The sequence below is a fragment of the Aethalodelphis obliquidens genome, unplaced genomic scaffold, assembly GCF_003676395.1.
Source record: "Aethalodelphis obliquidens isolate GAN/ISIS:26980383/991018 unplaced genomic scaffold, ASM367639v1 scaffold6, whole genome shotgun sequence".
NCBI classification, from domain to species: Eukaryota; Metazoa; Chordata; class Mammalia; order Artiodactyla; family Delphinidae; genus Aethalodelphis; species Aethalodelphis obliquidens.
The window spans coordinates 74,446,281-74,472,721 of record NW_020837950.1 but is presented as its reverse complement, the minus strand read 5'-3'; the positions used below and the strand labels follow the sequence as shown (position 1 = coordinate 74,472,721).

General features: G+C 46.5%; 1 protein-coding gene across 6 annotated transcripts in view; it reads left to right on the top strand.

Annotated features, from left to right (window-relative positions):
• The window catches only part of RNF4 (ring finger protein 4), a 42,910-nt gene that overhangs the window by 3,676 nt on the left and 12,793 nt on the right, over window positions 1-26,441 (top strand). For 5 of the 6 annotated variants that reach the window (XR_003432312.1, XM_027103924.1, XM_027103920.1 and 2 more), the window contains exons 2-4: window positions 16,206-16,366; window positions 19,930-20,044; window positions 22,112-22,191. Coding sequence is in view for 5 of the 6 variants with exons in the window: in XM_027103924.1 (XP_026959725.1) it covers window positions 16,358-16,366; window positions 19,930-20,044; window positions 22,112-22,191 (204 nt within the window). In the remaining variant the exon portion in view is untranslated. Of the gene's footprint in view, window positions 1-1,374; window positions 1,417-16,205; window positions 16,367-19,929; window positions 20,045-22,111; window positions 22,192-26,441 lie in introns of all 6 variants that reach the window. The other variant, XM_027103921.1, reaches the window with a different exon arrangement.

Sequence of the window (26,441 nt, the reverse complement as noted above, 5' to 3'; positions counted from 1 at the left end):
GGCCATGGCTCACGGGCCCAGCCTCTCCGTGGCATGTGGGATCTTCCCGGACCGGGGCACGAACCCGTGTCCCCTACATCGGCAGGTGGACTCTCAACCACTGCGCCACCAGGGAAGCCCAAGGTGACTGTATTTTTACTTGCAATGTCAGGCTCCAGTTTTCTCATCTCTGAAAGTCATCCTTTTTTCCCCCCTCTCAAAAACACTTTATGCTATCTTTTCTAAGTATCTGCTATCTCTTTCAAGCATCTAATGAGCTTGGTAATTTAATTTCAATGGGAAAAATCATTATTTTTCACCCTGTTTGTCCCAAGTGGTGTGCAAAGAAGAGGGCATGCCCTGATCAGTATTTGACATAGAGTTATGTTTAGCATACTTGTACAGTAGAAGAAATTTAGGGTCAGGAGTGAGAGAAATGTAAGTAACATTTCTTTGAGGTAGGCCTTGAACAATGAGGAGTTCCCCAAAGTGGAATGGGGGTAGGGGAACCTTTGCAGGCAAGGCAACAGCATGTATCAAATTATGGTGCTGTGATAGGAAAGAGCATGGAGTTGATACTGACATCCAGGGTACCTGAAAAGTAAGGTACAGTCAGTTCTGCTTTAAACACTTGTTTGGAAGCATGGATTTGTTCCAGTGGGATTGATACTTTAGGAAACAAGTTGAATATAACGGGAATATTGAGTTTAGTGTGCATAATTTCATCATTGGTAATAGGTAAACAGAAAATTGAACTCAGCTGAACCAAGCCATGTAGACTATATACACGTCAGACATCCACCAGCTATCTCAGTTGACTGTGTGTGCCATGAGCCACACCCTGTGCACGTCTCTTGTTACAACACTCACCCTATTTCCCAATAACTCATGAGCTGCAGAGCTGGTTAAGTGCCATAGTTGTAGTATGTATGCATTTCTTAACCATTTAATTTGTCAAACTGTGCTGTCATTTTTGTTAGGTTTTTGTTAGCTTCTTACCGTGTGTGTGTAAGTTTACCATCTTAAGTTTTTGGGTGTTATACCCTTAATTCCACTTTTTCCCATAAACCCTGTGGACTTTTTGTGTCGTATGGTGATTTTTAGGAAAACATACGTCTGTAACTACAAATGAGGCCGGACAGGTGAGTTGTTGGCTATACACGTGAAGGCAATGGGTTCGATCATTTTGGAACATTTGCAATATTCTTGGGCCTCTTGGAGTCTGGCCGATTTTTTTGAGCTACCACGTGAAGCTTTTAACTTCCTCTGGCCCACTTAATGTTCTTCCTACGGCTTTCCTGCTTTTTCTCTTAGAACATTCCCAACATTCCCTTTATAATAGGTGCTTGCTGTCCTGGGAGCCAAAGACCATTGACTTAATATTTTACTTTCTAGGGAGAGAGTTGAAGAGAAGAGGATCTGGATTTCACTGCCAAGGTTAATGTCTTTAGAGAATTGGGTTTGGCTAGCCATTTGGTGACTGCATGCATCCATTCATTAGCCAGCGCGCTTGTGCAACTGCCTGAATGGAAGGCTGTGCCTTGTGCTACGGAGCTCTGGGGGCAGTGCTCTTTGAGACCAGCTCCCCTCTTATGCAGATGAGGGACTTCCCTCTGTGGGGCGCTGCTGGGCTGCCCTTTGCTGTAGGTATACCAGCATTTATAAGCTTCTGCCTCCCCGCTGCCGCCGCCACTACAGTCTGCACGTCGGCTCTGTTTGGTGGCTCTTGGCTTACTCCACACACATACACCCCAGCCCAGCCCAGCCCAGGTTCGTGATTCAGTAGAAGCAGCTAAGATTCCTAGCTTTGTGCTTGGGTGCCATCCACACAGGCCCAGCGTGCCTGCCTCCTGTGAGTTCTAGAGTTGGAGGTTGTTAATGGCCTCCGCACCTGAGGTCAATTTGTCCCCTTGGCCTCTGGTATCTTTTCAACCTCTGGTGGAAAGCTTAGGTTTCCTTCATTATATTACCCTTGCTTCTGGCCCCCAGCAATTGCCTTGTTTGTATCACTGGCCCGCTCCAGAGCCCAGACCACTGTGACTGAAAGAAAATCAGAAGTTAGGGGTCAGAGAGGTGGAGAGGCCACTCGGCTTTGCTTCTGTGCTATGCCAGAGAAACCCTTCTGCAAAGGAGTAGTTATAGGACCAAGTAGGCAGCTTCTGAGCTGCCAAAATTAGTTGGTTGAATTTGGTGTCTATTAATATCCCTCCCAGTTGTGAAAATCCTCCAAATCAATCACTGATACAGCCTCATCAGACGTGGCCGTGAGAGAAGTAAGGTGCCCTTCCCGCCTGCACCCCTCCACCCCCCCCGCCCCCAGGCTCCAGGGGTTTCATTGACAAAAGGGTCAACCTAGTATTTGGGGGAAATTGATCATAAACCTGCATGTGAAGCTGTGGAGAAATTTCTAAGAACAGTGTCGCTGAGTAGAGAATGAGCCAAGGTCCTCTTTGGCTGTGTTAGAGTCGTAGGTGTGTCCTGCAGATCCCAGGACATGGGGGAGACTGAGGGTCCCAATACAGGTGAGCTCTTTACAGGTGTTTCTGGGGCTGTACCTACTGCAGAGTGTTTCTGAATACTCGACTAAATCCTATTTAAACTATCTAGGAAAAAAGCATTAGGTGAAGTTTATTTTTTAATTTTTTTGTTGTGGTAAAATATACATAACGTAAAATAGACGATTTATAACCACTTTTAGGTGTTCAGTGGCATTAAGTAAATTCACATTGTTGTGCAACCATCACCATCTATCTCCAGAACTTTTTTCATCTTCCCAGACAGAAACTCTGTATTCATTAAAGGATAACTCCCTGTTTGCCCTTCCCCTAGTCCCTGGCAATCACCATTCTACTTCTCTCTGAATTTGATGTCTTGGGACCTCACATAAGAGGAATTATGCAATGTTTGCCCTTTTGTTTCTTATTTCACTGAGCATAATGTCTTCAGGGTTCATCCATGTTGCAGCAGGTATCAGAATTTTCTTTTTAAGGCTGAATAATATTCTTTTTACTGTGGATTTTTTTTTCTCATCATTTTAAAAAAGCTGAGGTTCATTCTTAATTCTGGAGCCTTGTACCTCAAGACCTGAATCGCAAACAAAAGTAGAACATCGCTATGCCCAAAGAGCTGTTCTTTTTCTCTAGTAGAAGCAAAAGGCAATCCTTGATGGGTCCTTTGTTTGGAGAAAAGGAAAGAACTTCCCTGAATGACAAATCACTGAGCAGGTATGAAGTCTCCTTGGCTCTGGTGCCCCTTTCAGGCTTCTGAGACTGACTGCTTCATCAGGGTCATAAGGTTAATGTGTGAAAGACCCAGTTACTGTCTCTCAGCTTAGTTAGCTGCTTTCTGTTTTTGCCAGATCTAGTCTAGTCCCTGCAAAAACCTCGGGAGATCGGTGGTCGAGGCTGCTGAGCCTGCTTTAGGAATAAATAACTGGGAGAGGGTTGCCCCACTGCCTCAGTGCTGGCTCGTCAACTTCCTTTAAGCCTAAGCAGGAGTGATTAGCCACATCCTGCCAAGTCTTTTCTGGAAATGAATTAAGCCTTGCTGAGAGCCGGAAACATTTGTTCCACTTCTTCCTGGGGCTGAAAGTTTGCTTTGCTCTCATCTAGTAGCACTCACGCTTGTAAGAAGAGCTGTGGTTCTGGCTCTTCTGATGTAATCCATATTTATTACTTGACTTATTGTTGTCTTTCCACTTAGAGTATATGCTCCAGGAGTGTCTCTCTTTTAAAAAATAAATAAATAAATAAATTTATTTATTTATTTATATATTTGGCTGTGTTGGGTCTTTGTTGCTACGCACGGGCTTTCTCTAGTTGCAGTGAGTGGGGGCTACTCTTCGTTGCGGTGCGCGGGCTTCTCATTGCAGTGGCTTCTCTTGTGGAGCATGGGCTCTAGGTGCACGGGCCTCAGTAGTTGTGACACGTGGGCTCAGTAGTTGTGGCTCACGGGCTTAGTTGCTCCGCAGCATGTGAGATCTTCCTGGACCAGGGCTTGAACCCGTGTCCCCTCCATTGGCAGGCCAATTCTTAACCACTGCGTCACCAGGGAAGCCCCAGGAATGTCTCTTGTTTGCCATTATATTTCTAGCCCCTGAAGCAGTGTCTGACCAGAGTAGGCACCTGTACATAGTTGCTGAATTACTCAGATGATAGGGTGCCTCCAGGGTGCTGGGAACCTACTGGGCCCTTTGATTCATCATCACGGCTGCAAGGTAAGGGATATTTTTCTGACATTGAAGATGATAAAACTGAGACATGGAGATCAAGTATTTGTGCAGGGCTCTGGAGCTCATTTGGCCAGTCTCATCATTGCTCTCTATACCATGCACCCTCCTCTGTATAACAAGCAAGACGTTCATATTTTTCTTAAGTACTAAGGTCTGGATGTTGATGTGACAGTGGCATCAAAGTTCATTTAAGAAGCTTTGAAGGGAATTCCCTGGCAGTCCAGTTGTTAGAACTCCGCACTTTCACTGCCTAGGGCTCGGGTTCGATCCCTGGTTGGAGAACTAAGATCCCACAGGCCGCGAGGTGCAGCCAAAATAATAAAAAGGAGAGACGTGACCTAGACTGTTGGTACTAGCCAGTGCCTAATCAGTTGCTGGTAAATTGGCATCACCCTGATGAGATTCTGTAGGATTTAGGCTTTTCTCTGCCTTTACCATGCCAACATGAAGGGGTTGCCCCGGCCGCTTCAGTCGGACTCACTCTGCTTGTGTCTCAGAATGGCCATTTATGAGTTTACAGTGAGATCTTCTTTACAGTTGCCCCACAGAATGAGTGAGTGGCCCAGTGTGTCTGAGTATCCTCTCCCGGAAGGAAAACGCACAAGGAGCCACCTTAGAATCCAGATTGCCTGGGGCTTGTGGAAGCAGTGCTGGGGAGTTTGGTCTCAGATTTTCAGTGAGTGATTATATCAGCCTTGGCTGCCCTCGCTTGTGTGAGGGCTCTGTGTGCCTGCCGTGGGCTGGGCTGGACAGAGCTGCTCACCGAGACATCTCCCTTGGCCTCGCTGCATAGTTGCTGCTTCCTTCTGTCTCTGGTGCACCCCTCCCCTCCCCTTTTCTGCTGACTCTTCCTTTCTTGGCTTGTGGGAAAACTGGTGGGAGATACGGTGACAGAATCCGGCTCTAGTCTAACACTGCCAGTCTGTTTCTAACCATCATGTGTGTAGACGTACACATATAATCACATCCACATAGGCGTCACATATATATGATTACGTGTGTCACACTCCTAACTAGAGTTGGGGGGTATCATCTTTAGTGTCCATAATAGCTTCCTGGGAAGAAAAATCAACCTCTAACAGTAACGTCACAATTGAGTAGACCATTAAATCTGTAAGAACACTGAAGTACTAACCTCACCAACCCCCCTCCCATCTAGTCAGGGGCCTCACGTCTTTCCACTACCTCCAAGCCACACGGTTTTCTTCTTGCTTGGGTTCCTCTAAGTCTCCACGCAGGTCTGCATTCTGACATGTCCAGTTTCCCTTTGGTCCTCAGCGCCCAGGTGCCGCAGTCTCCAGATGCATCTCTGTCTGAAACCCTTGATGGCCCTGCCCCTGGGGTGTGGGTTAGGAGGCCTGTGGGGTTGCGTCACGCCACTGTGTGGCCCTCAGTTCTCACTGCTGACACACTACTTGTCTAGGGCAGATAATTCCTCTCCCCTTCGATGCCCTGCTGCCCACCCGATTGGTTTGTTAAATAAGTCCGGTTACTTTCTGGCCTCATCTTCAGTGTCACTTCCTCTGCGCAGCCCAGCTTGGCCCTCAGTAACAGTTTGGGCCTCCGCTTGCTTGGTAGACAGTGTCCAGCTCCCTGTGGCCGGCTCACTGGCCTCGTTCTGGTTCCCCTGCCTGTTTACTGCTGCTTTCTCCTTGAAATGCCAGCTTTTGTCTAACCGATACCTCCAAGTTCTCCAAGCTTTGTTTCTGGCTTTTTATTCTCTTTACAGGCTTCTTTTTTCTCTACCTGACTCCCCAGATTTTAACACAGATTCTAAAACCTCTACCTCTACCCTAGTTATCTCTCCTCTGAGTTTTTCAGCTACCTTTGGACCTTTCTACTTGGATACCCCACATGCAGCATTTCTAAAACTAAAGCTGGCTACCCTTGACACCTGTTTCTTTTTATCCCTTCTCTAGCCCGGTTTCATGGCATTACTACCATGGAATAACCAGTTAGACACCTTGGCATGGGTTGGTCTCCCCTCACCCTCCTGTCAGAGCTTTCGGGATTCCTGACATCTGGCCTTCTTGACCATTCCCAGTGCCAAGCTCTACCCCAGGTCTTTTCTTAGTGGCAGGGACAACATTTACCACTCCTCTCTCACCTCCAAGCCTTCAGTAAACATGAGCATCTGCTTTGGGCAAGAGGTGAGCTAGGTACAAAGTATCCTCTGTGGCACTTCCATCAAGTGAGGGCATGCTGGGACTTCCCTGGTGGCACAGTGGTTAAGAATCCACCTGCCAATGCACGGGACACAGTTTCGATCCTTGCTCCCAGAAGATCCCACATGCTGTGGAGCAACTAAGCCCGTGCACCACAACTACTGAGCCTGTGCTCTAGAGCCCTCAAGCCACAACTACTGAAGCCTGCACGCCTAGAGCCCGTGCTCCACCACAGGGAAGCCACCACAGTGAGAAGCCACACACTGCAACAAAGAGTAGCCCCCGCTTGCTGGAACCAGAGAAAGCCCGCGTGCAGAAACGGAGACCCAATGCAGCCAAAAATAAATTAAAAGAAAAAAAAAGTGAGATCTTGCTGAATGACTGCAGTTTGCTTTGGAAACCAAGGGGTGGTGGGGCCATTTGCTAAGATGGAGTGCTGGCATGTTAGAAGGAGTTTCTTTCTGGACACACTAAATTTGAGGAACCTGGAAAACATCTGTGTTCCATATTGTTTCTGGAATTAATACATCAGATTCTGGCTTAACTTTGTTTAAGGCTGGGGGGCTTCTGGCATCAGACTGCCCTGGTTTAAATCTAGGCTCTGGTGTTTACTCGGTGTGGACTTCGGGCAAGTTACTTAACCCCTGGTCATCCTTAGCTCCCTTGTGTGTGAAATGGTGATCATAACAGTACGTGCCTCCTTGTTTGGTGAGAGGAGGATCACAGGAGATGGTGCTTGGAAAGTGCTTAGTGTCTTGAACGTAGAAGTGGCCTCTGAGTTTTAGCTATCGTTAGTTTTATTGTTCTGATGACCTCTATTAGCCTGCATGATCCAGAACCCTTTGCAGTTGGCGAGAGCCACTTTTCCCATGACCCCTAGCCTCTCTGTTCACACACTGCACTTCCATGTCCCCAAACTGGTCTGCTGGAAATGCCGCGCCCACCCCCCCCAAACCCCCCCGCATCTTCCTATCTTCCCACCTCCATTCTCTGGTGAAATCCAGCCCCTTGGCAGATTTCCCTAAGGCGGCCAGCCTTCCAACTTTTTATGTCGTCTGACCACTGACCTTTATTATCCCCTAAAGAAAAACACAGATATGGAACAAATTGCTAGTTGGCGTTGGGCATGGGAGGGCGTGGCAGAATCTGGAGAATGAGGAAGCTCTGGGAAGCAGCCGCTGGGGCTCAGGAGGCTGGTTTCAGAGAGCAGGGAGGGTGTGCAAGCTGAGGAATGGGGGCCCCTCCAGATGGTTGCAGGACATGTCTTTAATGATCATATTTGAAAACCTAAAAATTAAACAAGTAGGAGGCAAGAGGCTTATGGAGCAACCAAGGTATGTGCATTAAATTATTTCCCTTTGCTCAGCGGACCTATCTCTCCCTCCTCTGTCAGTGACATTTTTATCAGATTTTTCTCAATTCTAAGAGACACCACTGAGATAGATAAGGTTTCCCCCAAAAGCTGCATCATGGCTGTATACTCAAACATAAGATACTTCTTGTGGTTAGCAACAGGAAGTACGGCGGATCTGGGACTATGTGTGATCTGATCTTGTGAGTCCTAAGTGCCTGTTGAGGTGTTCAGAACACCTGGCTTGAACACCTTCTGTTCAAGCCAGGTGTCCTGTCCTCATCTCGGGTGGTGTTGCATTGGGAAGCATTTGTGCCATTCTCAAGTGAGAGCACCTGTGGGCCAGCCTGAGGGCTGTCAGGAGATGTTGTGCTGTAGGCCACCCGCGAGTCTCCCTGGAGAGAGTGACACGGTGAAGAGATAACTCTCTAAACCACTGAGTGGATAATGGGAGATGGGGGGCATGCACGGATGCAGACCACCATGTGCTGGAGAAAGAGGCTCAGCTGGCTGGGCAGTCCTTTTATCTTTATTTTTTTAATCTTTTTCGAATTTTATTTAATCTATTTTTTTATATAGCAGATTCTTATTAGTTATCCATTTTATACGTATTAGTGTGTATATGTCAATCCTAATCTCACAATTCATGACGCTGCCACCACCCCCGCCGCCACTTTTCCCCCTTGGTGTTGATACGTTTTTTTCTCTACTTCTGTGTCTCAATTTCTGCCCTGCAAACTGGATCTGTACCAGTTTTCTAGGTTCCACATATATGCATTAATATACGGTATTTGTTTTTCTCTTTCTGACTTACTCCACTCTGTTTGACAGTCTCTGGATTCATCCATGTCTCTACAAATGACCCAATTTCATTCCTTTTTATGGCTGAGTAATATTCCATCGTATGTATGTACCACATCTTTATCCATTTGTCTGTCAGTGGGCATTTAGTTTGCTTCCATGACCTGGCTATTGTAAATAGTGCTGCAGTGAACATTGGGGTGTATGTGTCTTTTTAAATTATGGTTTTCTCTGGGTATATGCCCAGTAGTGGGATTGCTGGGTCATATGGTAATTCTGTTTTTAGTTTTTTAAGGAACCTCCTTAGTGGCTGTATCAATTTACATTCCCACCAACAGTGCAAGAGGGTTCCCTTTTCTCCACACCGTCTCCAGCATTTGTTGTTTGTGGATTTTCTGATGATGCCCATTCTAACCGGTGTGAGGTGTAGTTTTGATTTGCATTTCTCTAATAATTAGTGATGTTGAGTAGCTTTTCATGTGCTTCTTGATCATCTGTGTGTCCTCTTTGGATAAATGTCTATTTAGTCCTTCTGCCCATTTTTGGATTGGGTTGTTTGTTTTTTTGATAATGAGCTGCTTGAGCTGTTTATATATTTTGGAGATTAATCCTTTGTCCGTTGATTCATTTGCAAATATTTTCTCCCATTCTGAGGTTGTCTTTTCTTCTTGTTTGTAGTTTCCTTTGCTTTGCAGAAGGTTTTAAGTTTCATTAGGTCCCATTTGTTTATTTTTGTTTTTATTTCCATTACTCGAGGAGGTGGATCAAAAAACATCTTGCTGTGATTTATGTCAGAGTATTCTTCCTATGTTTTCCTCTTAAGAGTTTTATGGTGTCTGGCCTTACATTTAGGTCTTTAATCCATTTTGAGTTTTTTGTGTGTGTATGGTGTTAGGGAGTGTTCTAATTTCATTCTTTTACATTTAGCTGTCCAGTTTTCCTTATTGAAGGAAACCACTTATTGAAGAGGTCGCCTTTTCTCCATTGTATATTCTTGCCTCCTTTATCAAAGATAAGGTGACCATATGTGTGTGGGTTTATCTCTGGGCTTTCTCTCCTGTTCCATTGATCTATATTTCTGTTTTTGTGCCAGTACCATACTGTCTTGATTACTGTAGCTTTGTAGTATAGTCTGAAGTTAGGGAGTCTGATTCCTCCAGCTCCATTTTTTCCCCTCAAGACTGCTTTGGCTATTCGGGGTCTTTTGTGTCTCCATACAAATTTTAAGATTTTTTGTTCTAATTCTGTAAAAAATGCCATTGGTAATTTGTTAGGGATGGCATTGAATCTGTAAATTGCTTTGTGTAGTATAGTCATTTTCACAGTATTGATTCTTCCAATCCAAGAACATGGTATATTTCTCCATCTGTTTGTATCATCTTTGATTTCTTTCATCGTTGTCTTATACTTTTCTGCATACAGGTCTTTTTTCTCCCTAGGTAGGTTTTATTCCTAGGTGTTTTATTCTTTTTGTTGCAGTGGTAAGTGGGGGTGTTTTCTTAATTTCTCTTTCAGATTTTTCATCATTAGTGTATAGGAATGCAGGAGATTTCTGTGTATTAATTTTGTATCCTGCTACTTTACCAAATTCATTGATTAGCTCTAGTAGTTTTCTAGTGGCATCTTTAGGATTCTTTATGTATAGTATCATGTCATCTGCATACAGTGACAGTTTTACTTTTTCTTTTCTAATTTGTATTCCTTTTATTTCTTTTTCTTCTGTGATTGCCTTGGCTTGGACTTCCAAAACTATGTTGCATAACAGTGGTGAGAGTGGACATCCTTCTCTTGTTCCTGATCTTAGAGGAAATGCTTTCTGTTTTTCACCATTGAGAATGATGTTTGCTCTGGGTTTGTCGTATATGGCCTTTACTATGTTGAGGTAGGTTCCCTTTATGCCCACTTTCTGGAGAGTTTTTACCATAAATGGGTGTTGAATTTTGTCAAAAGCTTTTTCTGCATCTATTGAGATGATCATATGGTTTTTACCCTTCAATTTGTTAATATGGTGTATCCCATTGATTGATTTGCATATATTGAAGAATCCTTGCATCCTTGGGATAAATCCCACTTGATCATGGTGTATGATCCTTTTAATGTGTTGTTGGATTCTGTTTGCTAGTATTTTGTTGAGGATTTTTGCATGTATATTTGTCAGTGATATTGGTCTGTAATTTCCTTTTTTTGTAGCGTCTTTGTCTGGTTTTGGTATCAGGGTGATGGTGGCCTCATAGAATGAGTTTGGGAGTGTTCCTTCCTCTGCAATTTTTGGGAAGAGTTTGAGAAGGATGGGTGTTAGCTCTTCTCTAAATGTTTGATAGAATTCACCTGTGAAGCCATCTGGTCCTGGACTTTTGTTTGTTGGAAGATTTTTAATCACAGTTTCAATTTCATTAGTTGTGATTAGTCTGTTCATATTTTCTAATTCTTCCTGTTTCAACATTTTTTTTGTTTGTTTTTTTTTTTGCGGTACGCGGGCCTCTCACTGTTGTGGCCTCTCCTGTTGCGGAGCACAGGCTCCAGACCCGCAGGCTCAGTGGCCATGGTTCAAGGGCCTAACCGCTCCGCAGCATGTGGGATCCTCCCGGACCGGGGCACGAACCCGAGTCCCCTGCATCGGCAGGCGGACTCTCAACCACTGCGCCAACAGGGAAGCCCCCTGGTTCGATCTTGAACGTTTATACCTTTCTAAGAATTTGTCCCTTTCTTCCAGGTTGTCCATCTTATTGGCATAGAGTTACTTGTAGTAGTCTCTTAGGATGCTTTGTATTTCTGTGGTGTCTGTTGTAACTTCTCCTTTTTCATTTCTAACTTTATTGATTTGAGTCCTCTTCCTCTTTTTCCTGATGAGTCTGGCTAATGGTTTATCAGTTTTGTTTATCTTCTCAAAGAATCAGCTTTTAGTTTTATTGAACTTTGCTGTTGTTTTCTTTGTTTCTATTTCATTTATTTCTGCTCTGATCTTTATGATTTTTTTCCTTCTACTAACTTCAGGTTTTGTTTGTTCTTTATTTAGTTTCTTTAGGTGTAAAGTTAGATTGTTTATTTGAGATTTTTCTTGTTTCCTCAGGTAGGCTTGTATTGCTATAAACTTACCTCTTAGAACTGCTTTTGCTGCGTCCCGTAGGTTTTGGGTCGTCGTGTTTTCATTGTCATTTGTCTCTAGGTATTTTTTGATTTCCTCTTTGATTTCTTCAGTGATCTCTTGGTTATTTAGTAACGTACTGTTTAGCCTTCATGTGTTTGTGTTTTTTACATTTTTTTCCCTGTAATTGATTTCTAATCTCATGGTGTGGTCAGAAAAGATGCTTGATATGATTTCAGTTTTCTTTACTGAGACTTGATTTGTGACCCAAGACGTGATCTATCCTGGAGATTGTTCCGTGTGCACTTGAGAAGAAAGTGTAATCTGCTGTTTTCGGATGGAATGTGCTGTAAATATCAATTAAATCTATCTGGTCTGTTGTGTCATTTAAAGCTTGTGTTTCCTTATTAATTTTCTGTTTGGATGATCTGTCCATTGGTGTAAGTGAGGTGTTGAAGTCCCCCACTATTATTGTGTTACTGTGTTACTCTTTTATAGCTGTTAGCAGTTGCCTTATGTATTGAGGTGCTCCTTTGTTGGGTGCATATGTGTTTATAATTGATATGTCTTCTTGGATTGATTCCTTCATCATTATGTAGTGTCTTTCCTTGTTTCTTGTAACATTCTTTATTTTAAAGTCTGTTTTATCTGATATGAGTATTGCTATTCCAGCTTTGTTGTGATTTCCATTTGCATGGAATATCTTTTTCCATCCCCTCAACTTTCAGTCTGTCTGTGTCCCTAGGTCTGAAGTGGGTCTCTTGTAGACAGCATATATTTGGGTCTTGTTTTTGTATCCATTCAGCGAGCCTGTGTCTTTTGGTTGGAGCATTTAATCCATTCACGTTTAGGGTAATTATTGCTAGGTATGTTCCTGTTACCATTTTCTTAATTGTTATGGGTTTGCTTGTGTAGGTCCTTTTCTTCTCTTGTGTTTCCCAGTTAGAGAAGTTCCTTTAGCATTTGTTGTAGAGCTGGTTTGGTGGTACTGAATTCTCTTAGCTTTTTTTTTTTTTTTTTTTTTTTGCAGTACACGGGCCTCTCACTGTTGTGGCCTCTCCCGTTGCGGAGCACAGGCTCCGGATGCGCAGGCTCAGCGGCCATGGCTCACGGGCCTAGCCGCTCCGTGGCATGTGGGATCTTCCCGGACCAGGGCACGAACCCGTGTCCCCTGCATTGGCAGGCGGATTCTTAACCACTGCACCGCCAGGGAAGCCCTCTCTTAGCTTTTACTTGTCTGTAAAGCTTTGATTTCTCCATCGAATCTGAATGAGATCCTTGCCTGGTAGAGTAATCTTGGTTGTAGATTCTTCCCTTTTATCACTTTAAATATGTCATGCCCCTCCCTTCTGGCTTGTAGAGTTTCTGCTGAGAAATCAGCTCTTAACCTTATGGGAGTTCCCTTGTATGTTACTTGTTGTTTTTGCTTTGTTGCTTTCAGTAATTTTTCTTTGTCTTTAATTTTTGTCAGTTTGATTGCTATGTGTCTTGGCATGTTTTTCCTTGGGTTTATCCTGCCTGGGACGCTCTGAGCTTCCTGGACTTGGGTGGCTACTTCCTTTCCCATGTCAGGGAAGTTTTCAACTATAATCTCTTCAAATATTTTCTCAGGTCCTTTCTCTCTCTTCTCCTTCTGGGACCCCTATACTGTGAATGTTGTTGTGTTTAATGTTGTCCCAGAGGTCTCTTAGGCTGTCTTGATTTCTTTTCATTCTTTTTTCTTTATACTGTTCCACAGCAGTTAATTCCACCATTCTGTTTTCCAGGTCACTTATCCGTTCTTCTGCCTCAGTTATTCTGTGATTGATTCCTTGTAGTGTATTTTTCATTTTAGTTATTGTATTGTCCATCTCTTGTTTGTTTGGTCTTTAATTCTTATAGGTCTTTGTTAAACATTTCTTGCATCTTCTCAATCTTTGCCTCCATGCTTTTTCTGAGATCCTGGATCATTTTCACTATCATTATACTGAATTCTTTTTCTGGAAGGTTGCGTATCTCCACTTCATTTAGTTGTTTTTGTGGGGTTTTATCTTGTTCCTTAATCTGGTACATAGCCCTCTGCCTTTTCATCTTGTCTGTCTTCCTGTGAATGAGGTTTTTGTTCCACAGGCTGCAGGATTGTAGTTTTTGTTGCTTCTGATGTCTGCTCTCTGCTGGATGAGGCTATCTGGGCAGTCCCATTAATGTGTCTTCTCCTGGCAAACCTCCTCTGGCCTCTCCTTGTCCTCCTGGTTTCTTTTGCACCTGGCTCATATGCCCCAGTTACCACAGCTGAGCTGCCTGCCAGCAGCCACCCCCAGATAGGAGCTGGTGGCTGGATTTATTCATCGCTGTATTCCGGGGAAGGAGCCATACTGATAAGTGAATGAGGTGGGGAGATGTGCAGTCCTGGGTTCTTTTTTAAAGCTGGATTGGGTGCAGTGTTGCACAGCACTTTAGGGCTTGAGCAAAGGGGTGGAGCTGTTCAGTGGGCGGTACATTTGGAGAGACTGCAAGGCTGGTGCTGGCAGAACAAGTCAGTGATACCCACCCACAGTCCTTGAGCCTTTAAAACTGTGCACACTGGTCCAAGTGCTCTTTGCATTAACTCCTGTAATCCTCACACAACCATTGAGGTGGGTGCTATCTTGGTCTATAGATAAGGAAGTAAGGCACAGAGAAGTTCAGTGTTTCGCCCGAGGTCACAAGTAGGGGTTATGGAAGCCTGACCCCTGTCCAAGCTGTCTGGCTCTGGAGAAGTGCTCTAACTGTAAGGCCAGCTTGCCTCCACAGGCAATGCTTAGGAGTTAGGACGTGATGGGGAACCAGGGAAAGGCTGTGGGGGTCGGCTGTATGTTTTAGAGAGACGCGTTGGCAGTAGGGTAGAAGGATACCAGGAGATGGGCAGTCGTTTGGAGGAGGTAGCGGCACTGGAGATGAGAAGAAAGATGGGTTTGAGAGTGGTCCTGCATTAATTTCGCTCAGATACGACTAGTTCTCCCCAGCTCCGAGGCCATTGTCCTAGGCCATTGGGTTCCCATGTTGTAGCCTCTGGAGCAGAACCGTCAGAATTGCCTAGGAGTGCAGAGTTTTGAGCCCCATCCCAGACCTGCTGAATCAGAATCTAGTTTAACAAGCCCTCCGGGTGAGCCTGACGTCCAAGCCACTATCACCCAGGACCAGGTGACCAGAGCCTTCTCCTTGCTTTGACTCTGCTCTGGTCCCTCAGCCTTGCCCTGAGCTCAGGCCCTCCCCCACTAGAAGCCCTTCTACACGGGTTACACCCTGACTCCTGGCTTCACGTTTTTGCTTCTCATTTGCTGCTTTATCCACTACATCCCTGAACACTGATATATCGTGGTTAGTTGTCACCTTCCAGTGGGCCCTGAGTGAATGCAAGGGCCTCTCATTCTCCAGTAGCCTCCGCATCTGCTGCCTTCTCTGCTCTTCCTGGAACCTGCTTGGCTTCCCAATTCACAGTTTCTAGGTTTTTGTCTACTCGTGTTGCCAGTGACAGAAGTCTCAGCTGGGCACACAGGGTGGATCAGGGTTGGTGGCTCTCATCTGCTCCCCTAAATTATCAGCTCCTCCAGAGAGCAACAGTTCCCAGTCATTGGGAAGAGGCCGAGGCTCTGGGCTCTGGACTGGCCTGGGAAGCTCTGTTCCTTCCTGGTTGCTAGGTGTTGGTGAGGTCACGTGTAAGCAGTTCTGATTCTCTTGTCTTTTCCCAGAAGCTAGTACAGGACTGTGCAGGAGGGTGTTCTTTGGTTTTGGTTTTGTTTGTTTGTTTGTTTGTTTTGTGGGGTGGGGGGGTTTCCATTTGTTTATTGATCTCCTCATTACTCCAGAGAGGATTCCAGATGGGAGGGGGCTTCAGCATCACCCACCCTCCCAGTCGGCAGGGATCCTCAGAGCATGTGCAGTGAGGCACGGTCACTGTATCCTGGGAAGCTAGGAACTGAAGGCTGTGAGCTCTGGGTCCCTAGCCTCGCACGGTCAAAGTAGTGGCACAGTACCCGCTTTGCTAAGCCTGAGTGAGGCAAGCCGCATCTGCGCAGATTGTGCGAGAGGGCTCAGGATTTCTCCTTGCTAACTGAGACACCAGGGCTCTGTCCCCTCTGCCTGCTCCCTCAGCGGGTCACAGAACATCACCATGCTGGCTGCCTGGGTTTAACCAGAGCGAATCATGCAATGACCAGCAGCTGGCTGGGGCCCTGCCATTTGCACTGTCTCCTAGCACAGCCTGGTGGGGCGGGGGTGGGCACAAGCTTGGACAAAGGCCAGAGCCTATCTTTCAACTGGGCCTCACAGGGGCGAGTCCAGACAGGCAGGGAGGGTGCCATGGGCTGAGGAGAATCTGTGGGGGTTTCAACGGCCAGAAAGGAGGGCAAGAGGTGGCATAATGTTTCCAACTGCAGGCTTTGGGGTCAGGTAGTCCTGTATTTTACAAGAATGCTTACTTCCTAAGAAGAACATGGATTAAGGACATAAATTGCATTAAGTGTTCAGCAAAGCACGCAGCTGACAGAAAAGACCAGTAAATGATTGAACTGAGCTTTGCTGTCGATGATGCAGGGGGCAGCATTTATCAACTTGATAATCTTTGTTTTTCAGGGCTTGAAGATACTGGAAGTCTGTTTGGCTACAAATTCCTATGCTAGCCAGAGGATGAGTAATGAGCAGGCATGAGAGGTTGAGCATTCAGCTTCTCTGCAAGTCTTGGTATAGATCACCTTCTCCTCTATAGGTTGGAACCACAGAGCACAATGAGTACGGTGAGTTTTGTAAGTTCATGAATTTTATTTTTTCAGGCTAAACAATTACTTCATCCCTTGTGTACCCTAATGAGAGTACCATAAAGGTGTTTCTAAGTAACCCTAGTTCTTACAGGAGTGTGTACAGGACCTTCTGGTAGTTATACCAACCTGCTTGTCTTAGGTCAGAGTCCAGTGTTTTGGGTGGTGCCCTAAAGACAGAAGGCTGAGGATGGTTGAGGGTTTTGAAGTTTTATACCTCCAGAGCAGCTGTCAGTGTCCCAGAAATATTAGGGCTCTGGTTTATTTAATTATTTACAGCCCAATCTTCCGTTTTTCCTTCTATTTCTTTTCCCTGTGTAGTTCTTGGTCCGATGTGAGCATCGGTAGCGGTAATAATCCTTGGTGAGTTTTCTTAGGGTCAGTGACCAAAGTTGGTAAGTCATTGTAACTCCTGTTTAGAGCTTTTATCAGACTGCAGGGGCAGCTCTGGTTTGGTGTAACCCAGATGTCACCTGGAGCCCCTTGAGTCCGGAGAGTGCCTGAAGGTCCCCCTCCCCACTTTACTCCCTACTAACAGGGCTGCTCATATGATCTAAACTCAAAACAGCTGTTTTCTGAGATAGTGCATTCACATCAGGTGGACCAGATGTGAAACTCATACTCTTTTTCCAGGTTCCAGAAGTGCTGTGAATGGTGTTGGGTGGGGGGTGCAGGATAAGGCTGAAAAAACGGTTCCCAGGGTGATAGAAACAGTGGTAGAAATCCTGTAGACTCTGTTCACCGACCCCCACCCCCTCCCCTTGGCCCATCCCTTCTGACCACTCCTGGCCCCCACTGTGTTCCAGACCCACCGTTGACGTTCATACACAAAAGGGCCTTTGTTTCGCTGGAGCTATCTTTTTAAAGGGCAGGTGACCTCCCATCTTGGTCCCGTATCTGCAGGTTGCCACCACAGTTCACCTTAAGGAAACCTCCTAAGCCTGGGCACCTCACCTCTGAAGCCCACGCTCTGCCCAGGCAGGACCTGAACAGACTGAGCAGTGTAGCCTCTTATAAGAGTGTGTGAAGAATTTGGTTAAAATTTCCTCAGAGTGGTGTGAATAACTTGTGTGGTGGTGATTGGATGGTCGGTTTTAACTGGAAGCTGTGAGGGCTCTGCTATTAAAAAGCAGGAGAGCGTGACAAGAGTAATAGGAAGGCAGAGGGGGCGAAGTCTTTTCCCATATTCTAGGGTTTCTTGAGCCTGGCCCTGTGCTAACAGCCACCTCCTCCCTGCCCTCGGGGAGTGCAGGTGGAAGAGGAGGTGGAGTGGGGGTTCTGGAGGCTTGGGGTGGGGGGTCATGAGATGGTCAGCCGGAGGGCATGAGGAACGTCCTCATGGTGGAGCTCACAGTGAGTAGGTTCCTGAAAGCTGTGTAAGAACTGGCTGAGTGAAGAAGGGAAGGGATGGGTCATCCAGGCTGGGAAGGGTGCCAGGTGAAGGGCAGGGAGCGGCTGAAAGAGCAGCCAGGAAAGGACTGCTGTTGGTGGGGGCGGGGGTGAGTGCTGGCAGGACACATTACTACAGTGACCACGACGGGGCTTTTAGGCTTCAGCACCTGGACTTTGGCCAGGACCTGTGACTACTTCTTAACCTCCCTCATTGGAAAAGCTGCACAGGTTGGGGCATGAAGGTTCTGTTTAGCATTGTCTGCTAAGACAGATTTGGTCCTTTTCAGAGGATGGAAGATACAAGGGCAACTTCAAAGAGAATGGGGTAAAAGTTAAGGAGCCCTAAGTAACCTGGTAGCTGCTGGGGAAACTCATATAAACACCAGGTAGTGGACTCATGCCAGCTCCCTGGAGGGACAGAGCAGCTCCTCACTGGACCGTTTGGAACAGCTGCTGTCTCTTGCCTCTGGGACTTCCTGGGGATGCTTCCCTGTTCCTTAGATCCGTGGGAGTTGCTCAACCCAGCTACATTTCCGAAACTTCTCAAGCTGCCATTTGATAAGAGAGTCAGAACACAAAAGGAATCAAGCTTCTCTCTGTTGCCAGAGAGTTGGGCTGGGTGATGGATGTTCCTGAGTCTTGTGCACATCACGTGGACACTTGCCTGTCCTCCAGCATTTCCAGGGATAGGATGCCTAGTAAGGCGTATAAGGAACTAGGGTAGTAATGCTGTCTTCTAACAGCACTCAGTACTGTACATATGGTATGTCGCCTCATCCTTAGGAGAGCTCTGCGAGTCTGGTACTGGTGAGGAAGTTCAGACTTAGTAGTGAAGTAACTGCCCCACATCGCCCAGTGTGAAGCAGAGCAGGCCCGGTGCCAGTGAGGAGTGGGACAGGCCAGGGGAGAGAAGAAGCACCGAAACACAGGGAGCTAGGTTTGGGTGGGGCCGTACAGGGTGGGAGTGATGAGGCTGCGGGTCACTTGGGAGGTTCTGTCTCTTGAGGAAGATGGCAGGGGGCGGGTTCTCAACTTGTCTTTCAGGACCAGCCAGGCCCCAGCCAGGCCAGAAATGCTGGAGCGTATTGGTAAACCAGCTCAAGGACATGGAAGAAAGGCTGGTCAGGGGGTCTGGGCTGCAGATAGGCTGGTTAACAGCTCAGACCTTCCAGAGGCATGTCTCTCGGGCAGCCCCTGGGAACAGCCTTTTAAAGACTTTGGTTCTTAGAGTACCTACTGTACAGCACAGGGAACTCTGCTCAGCACTTTGTAATGGTCTCTATGGATATATGTATGTGTGTAACTAATTCACTTTGCTGTATAGCAGAAACTGCACAACATTGTAAATTAACTACAATGAAAAAATTTTTTTAAAAGTTCTCATCACAAGAAAAAAAAATAAAACTTTGGTTCTTGGAGCTGTGGCGGGTGATTATTAGGGTGTAAACTACAACTTGATAGTATCCTAAAAGGTTAGAGGCCAGAAACCTTTCCCAAAGAAAGACCCACTTTTCACAGTGAATAGAAACTTGGGAAACTGAAGGGCTTTGGGCTGAAAAACAGAAGGGGTTCAGTAAGGCCAAATACAAATCCAAGGAAAATAGGTCTGTAACTTTTGGTTAAAAGAAGGGGTTTCTGGCCAAATCCCAACCTGGACCAGAGGCTTCCATAGAGTTATGTGTCATGTACTTTAGACAGACCAATAGTCTTTATAACAGAAATTTTACTTTATAGAATTTGTATTCACTATATGTTCTGGATGATTTCTCTCTATAAACATTCAGTGTTCTAGAATCTCAAGTTTTGAAAGGACCCTGACCTCAGGTCTGCTCACTGGCCTCCTATTCTTCTTCTTCTTTTTTTTATTTTTTTAATTTTTTTTTGCGGTACGCGGGCCTCTCACTGTCGTGGCCTCTCCCGTTGCGGAGCACAGGCTCCAGATGCGCAGGCTCAGCCGTTCCGCGGCACGTGGGATCTTCCCGGACCGGGGCACGAACCCGTGTCCCCTGCATCGGCAGGCGGACTCTCAGCCACTGCGCCACCAGGGAAGCCCCTGTTCTTCTTAATGAGTTGATCTTTTTATTCTTTTGGCTGAAATCTTACTGGTCAGGAGCTTATGTAACTGTTTCTTTTTCCCCCGATACCCTCAGAGAAAGCGTCGTGGAGGAACAGTAAATTCTAGACAAGCCCAGAAGCGAACTCGAGAAGCATCCTCCCCCCCTGAGATGGCCCTGGAGGCAGAACCCATAGAACTTGTGGAAAGCGGTAAGATTGCCAGTGACACTGGGCATGAGTGAGCACATATGCCCAACATGCCACCTACCAGCCACGGGCCTTGTGCAAGTTACACAACCTGTAACTCAGGCTTAAGTTTCCTCATCTGAAACGGGGGATAATGCTGTGCATATATATGCAGTAGCTGCTGTGTAGAGTTATCATAGCACTGAAATGAGTCAATGACACAGGACACGTAGAACAGTGCTTGTCACGTAACACTATACGAGGTTTAGCTTATATCAGTGTATTTATAAGACCTACAGTCTCAGACTCGCCTACCGTTCGCAACTTAAAAAAGCTAAGGTGAGCAAGAGCTGCCTCCTTGGTTGCCCTGAGACTCCACAGGTTTAGAAACGGCCACTCAGCTGGGCTCACCGTCCAGCCTTTCAGGGGTGTGCAGCATGGAGTGGAGACTGCCGTGGGTCCACCTTTTCTCTTTGAAACTGTGCCTCAACTTACTTGGCCTCGGGAAGTACTCCGCTTTCTTCCTCTCTCCTTCATTAAGACAAAAAATTGCCCCAGCAGGCAGACTTGTTGGCAGAGCTGGGTGTGTTGGGAGTTTGGTGCAGGCAGAGGCCAGATTGGCTTTTCCCCCTTCTTCCTGCCTCGGGAGTGGCAGATGGCCTGAATCAAGTGCCTCAGCTCTGCAGGTAGTAAGGTTGTTTTTATAATTACAATGCCTGAAAACTGACATTAGAAGAGAAGCAAGCAGCTTGTCTGTAGATTTCATGGGCCCTTCAGGGGAGTGAAGTTCTCTGTATTGTCTCTGTGGTCTCTGAGCTTCACTTCTAACATAAATTCACAGCCCTGGGCCGTCCTCCCCTCCACCCCAAAGCTGATGCCCTGGTGTCTGAATTCTGCCACCCTGCAGGAGAGGCAGGTGCAGGAGGCTCCTCATTTGGGACCCTGAACCCACAAGTGGAATCTCCAACCTGGCCAGGATCCACTGCTTTCCACTGCAGGACTGCTCGTCCTCAGTCAGTCTTACACCCATGTGCAGGGCTGTATGCACAAGCTGCCCGTTGGAATACCGTTTTTATTTGTAGGAGCCAAAAATTGTGTCCATCAGAAAGAGAGCGGTTCTGTAAATTATGGTATGTCCATATATGGACTATTCTTTAAAAAGAATGAAGTCATTTTGTATAAATTACGTTGGACGGCTTTGATGTATTGTGGTTTTTATTCCTGTGAAACTTTTTAATACATGAGAACAAAACAAGTTTGAATATGTTAAATGTATTACAAGTCACTCTCCCTTAAACAAACATTGTTTCTAAAAGTTCTTCCCTCTTACTTTTTAATGTTAATGATAATAGAAACAAACATGGTTGTAAGTCTTGTTTCAGTTTATATAAATGGAAGTTGTACTCTGCCCCTCTTTTCTGCCTGCTGGATGTAAGCGCTGGTGACCGTTTGGCACGTGCCTTTCCCCCCCTTGTCCTGTGCTCAGGTAGACAGTGCACTGTCCTCTAGGCTCAAAGGCAAGTTGCAGAACAGGCTCAACCCATCTGCGTGGGTTGGGGTTCTAGGGGACCAGTAATAAACGCTTGTTGTCCACCCAAGTGGGAAGCACTTTAGAGCCAAATGGAGTTTAAAACGTAACTGATGAAGGTGCAGAACTAAGCATGACCGGAGGTCTGAGGGGAGCAGAGGTTTCAGACAGATCCATCCCAAAGCCCAAGCTGAGCATGCTTGGTCCCTTCCCCAGATGTGCACCCCCCATCCCACCTCAGGTAAGTTGCTGCCTCTCCCCTGTGAATGAGCTGAGCAGGTGCGGGGCACGGAGGCCTAGCTGTGTGGCAGTGTGAGGACACGGGGAGAGGTGTGCGTGTGCACAGACACACACAGGATGGTGTATTTGTAAAGCCCATACCCTGTTACTCACAGCAGAATTCTGGAAGAGTATTCATTGCCTGTCACCCCGTTACTTCTGTACTTCAGGGACTTTAGTTTGGTATAAGACTGTGCTCTGTTTGTAATCATACTAATAATGAAACTTAGAGCAGTAGTCCTTTACTTTCCTCCTAAAGCTTGTTCAAATGCTTTATTTTGAAGCTGGAGATGAAATAGTGGACCTCACCTGTGAATCTTTAGAGCCTGTGGTCGTCGACCTGACTCACAGCGACTCAGTCGTGGTAAGTGCTGGAGCGTGAGGATTGCCCTTTCTTGGCTGTGGGCCCCTGGCCTGCACGTCTGAAGGCCTTGGTCACAGGCTACAGCTTGGGCTAAAGAAGGCATGCTTTCAGTGACTGGTGCTCAAGATGGAAAATGTTTCAGGAAAGTCATTTGTTGCGACATTATTGCTTAAATTAATCACATTAGTAAATCTGTGCGATCCTGTCCCTTACATAGCTGGCCATAAAGGCTTTTGGGGAGAACTCTGAGGCCCGATCTCTCTTTGGTCCCCGATTCTACGCTTAACACCAGCTGTGTGACCTTGGGCAAGTTACTTAGCCTCATTCACTTTGTCCATAAGATGGGGATAATGCCATCCATGTCAATAGAGTGTTGCGAGGATTAAAAGAGATCCTGTATGTGAGTGCCTGGCACCTAACGTGGTGCCCAGTAAAGCTGAGTAAATGTGAGTTTACACCCTCGCGGCTGGTGGGAATGGGGATATTTGCTCAGCACTGCCAGTGGGAAATCTCTCGAGTCCCAGAAGCAGCTGCCTCGGAGGATGCAGGCCCCCTGCATTGCCACCTGATGCCTTGGTTGTGTCGTGCCTCCAGGGAGGGTGGCACCTGGGAGGCTGCTTGTGCCCCCTCCCACAGGGAGCATGCCTGCCCCTGTGCGGCCCTCAGGAAGGAGACCTGGTCTGGTCAGGGGACATGTGGAGAAGTGGTTCTGGCAGCCTGGCTCCACAGGTCAGGGGCGCATAGCTGTGTGTGGGTCTGAGAGTCTGGTCAGCCCACAGGCCCACATCCTGAGGACATACTGGCCTCTTGGGATGCTTCTGCAGTGCCTTTTGATGCAGTGTGCAGTTGTGTGGAGTGGAGGTGGTGACACCCTGGACGGTCTTGGGCCAGTAGGGGGCAGGTGCTGCTGAGGGCTGCGGTTTGGTGGGGCGAGTGGGGTTGCTAGGAGCTGAGTCTTCCCCTTGGCCTTGGGGCTGTCCTGGCTGTGCTTAGAACCGTAGACTAGGGTTGCACTGAGAAGCTTCAAGACTTTAAAAGGAGAAAAGAGCGAGGACAGGGCACATCTTGACAGATTAAGAGATTTAGACTCTGGTCAGTCTGAAACTGCTGGGCTGTCCTGTGGTGTGTCCTTCCCTCTCATTCCTCCCCTCCCCCCATCCCAAAGGCGAGGCAGCTGCCCTTGCTGCGTCATCAGACCGTCCCCAGCAGATTTTGGATGAATGCTCGGGGAGACCGTGGCCCCCAAACAGGAGGCAGTAATTTCCCTGGAGACCAGTCGGAACTTTCTGAGATAAGCCTGAGCAGGTTTAGGGCCTGATTAGTGTGATTGCTAGGGCAGGGGTCCCCAACCCCTGGGCCGCAGACCGGTACTGGGCCGCGGCCTGTTAGGAACCAGACCGCAGAGCTGGAGGTGAGCAGCCAGTGAGCAAAGCTTCATCTGGGGCTCCCCATCGCTCCCCATCGCTCGCATCACCGCCTGAACCTGCCACCCACCACCCCGCCACTGGTGTGCAGAAAAATTGTCTTCCACAAAACCGGTCCCTGGTTCCAAAAAGGCTGGGACCGCTGTTCTAAGGTACACACATATTGGGTTGGCTGAAAAGTTCGTTCCGGATTTTCCGTGACATCTAATGGGAAAGTACCCGAATGAACTTTTTAGCCAAGCCCACACATACAGCTTTGCTGCTGCTCCCTGCGGGCTCCCGCAGGTTCTGGAAAGGTAGCTTGATTTGGTACCGTGGCTGGAGCCTCAGCCCAGTTGCTGATTAACACTTCAAAGTGCTGCTAGTCCTTAATTTCTCCAGTATTCAGTGTCCACCTGCAGTGTGCCAGGCCCTGGGAGATGGCCGGGATTCTGCTCACAAGACCGCATTTTCTGCCCTCAAGGAGACAAGGATTGGCTTCTGTTGGGTGCCAGACCCATGTCATCATGTCCCCTTTTACGCCTTGGTTTTGTTTTGATGGCCAGTCTGCCCTCCCTACATGGGCTTCCTTTCTGAGCTTTCCAGCCTTCTTCCTGTTTCTCTGGGTGTGGAGAGTCATTGAGAGACACCAGGATGGGAATGCTAGAGTTGGGGGAGCTGCCCTGGGAGTGGGTGGATAGCCAGGGGCAGGTGGATAGGTGAAGGGGAGGCTAACTTGAGAAGGAGTCCTCGCTTCTTGTCCCAGAGGCACTGGCCAGTTTGGTCGGAGGACTTACCTTCCCATGGCCTCAGTGGCCCCAGACATGGAATAATTGTTTCGGACTTAATAGCACCCCTTATTCTAATCATCCTTCATTCTTTATTGGTGTTTAATAAATCCAAATGCCAGTTTTAAAATTTACAGTGAGAAGTATACCTGAGACTGAAATTCTCACTCTCTAAAGCAGATCTATTTGGAAAACCTAATAGTATTATTAGCTTATCAAGGAGCATCTATTAGAGGAATTACAAGTTTAGGGTTACCTCAGGCCCCGCCTACAGGAGAGTATGAAATGAATAAATATATCGTTTCCCAAATTGGGGTAATCTTACCAGTTCGGCCAGAATGCAGGGGGACAGGCTTAAGTGTACCACCTGAATATCACCTGGGAGTAGCTCTGCATCCTTTACATCCCAGGATCCAGGGACAACGTTAGAACTCTTGTGAACCCTCTTAAGACTGGATGAGAAACTACACAGGCTGTGTTATTCTAACTCTAAGGAATCCTAAACCCCTGATGAATTAGGAGAAGTCTTAAAAGCTGTAAGGTGCAATGAGACCTTGTACATCTCTGCTTTAATATTTTCCCTCAAAATTTAACTTATTTTTGGCATTGCGTACCCAAAAAAGGCCGTCACTGCTGGGTCCTAGGGTATGTATATCTTTGATTGTCACTAGATAGTGACAAGCTGTTTTCCAGAGAGGATGTACCAGTTTACGCTCCCACCAGTGTTGGAGGTTCTTCCACATCTCACTGCCACTGTAACCTTTAGCCAGTCTGGTGTTGTCTAGAGTATCCCACATGGTTTTAATGTGTGTTTTCCCATCAGTGGTGGGGTTGAACATCTTTTCATGTTTAGTGGTGTTTCATTTTCCTCTTTGGCGAATTGCCTGTTGCAATCTTTTTTTTTTAAACACTTGAGTCTTTTTTTCTGCTCATTTTTCTGTGTGATTGTCGACCTTGTCTCATTTTTTAGGAATTCTTTATAAGTTCTAAATATGAGCCTGCCATTAGTTGTGTTTTGAATCTGCTACTCAGAGGCTTGTCTTTTCTCTTTTTGGTTTATGTACAGAGGTTCTTAATTTTAATACAGTTCAACTTATCAATTTGTTGATGAAAATCCCATACCATAAAAATATGTTCCTCTACTCCAAAAGCTTTACTGTTTTGCGTTTCACATTTAGGTCTATAATCTATATGAGTTTTGTGTATTTTTTTTTTTTAATTATTTTTATTTATTTTTGGCTGCATTGGATCTTCGTTGCGGTGCGCGGGCTTCTCATTGCAGTGACTTCTCTTGTTGCAGAGCACGGGCTGTAGGCACGCGGGCTTCAGTAGTTGTGGCTCGCGGGCTCTAGAGCGCAGGCTCAGTAGTCGTGGCACGTGGGCTTAGTTGCTCTGCGGCATGTGGGATCTTCGCAGACCAGGGCTGGAACCCGTGTCCCCTGCATTGGCAGGCGGATTCTTAACCACTGCGCCACCAGGAAAGCCCTTTGTGTATGGATTTATAATATTCCCTGGAGTGATTTTGCAAGTCTTTTGTTAGAAGATTTATTTCTAGGTACATAGTATTTTAGGATGCTATAAAAAAAATGGTGTTTAAAATTTTCACTTTTTTTATTATTTGCTAATATAAAGAAATGCAATTGGTTTTTCTTTTTTTTAGTACAACAGTTCTTAATCTGTAAATCTTTTTTTTTAATTTATTTTTATTTATTTATTTTTGGCTGCATTGGGTCTTTGTTGTTGTGTGCGGGCTTTCTCTGCGGTGAGCGGGGGCTACTCTTTTGTTGCGGTGCGCGGGCTTCTCATTGAGGCGGCTTCTCCTGTTGCAGAGCACAGGCTATAGGTGTGCAGGCTTCAGTAGTTGTGGCCCGCGGGCTCAGTAGTTGTGGCTTGCGGCCTCTAGAGTGCAGGCTCAGTAGTTGTGGCACATGGGCTTAGTTGCTCCGCAGCATGTGGGATCTTCCCAGACCAGGGCTCGAACCCATGTCTCCTGCACTGGCAGGTGGATTTTTAACTGCTGCGCCACCAGGGAAGCCTTTAATCTGTAAATCTTTGAATT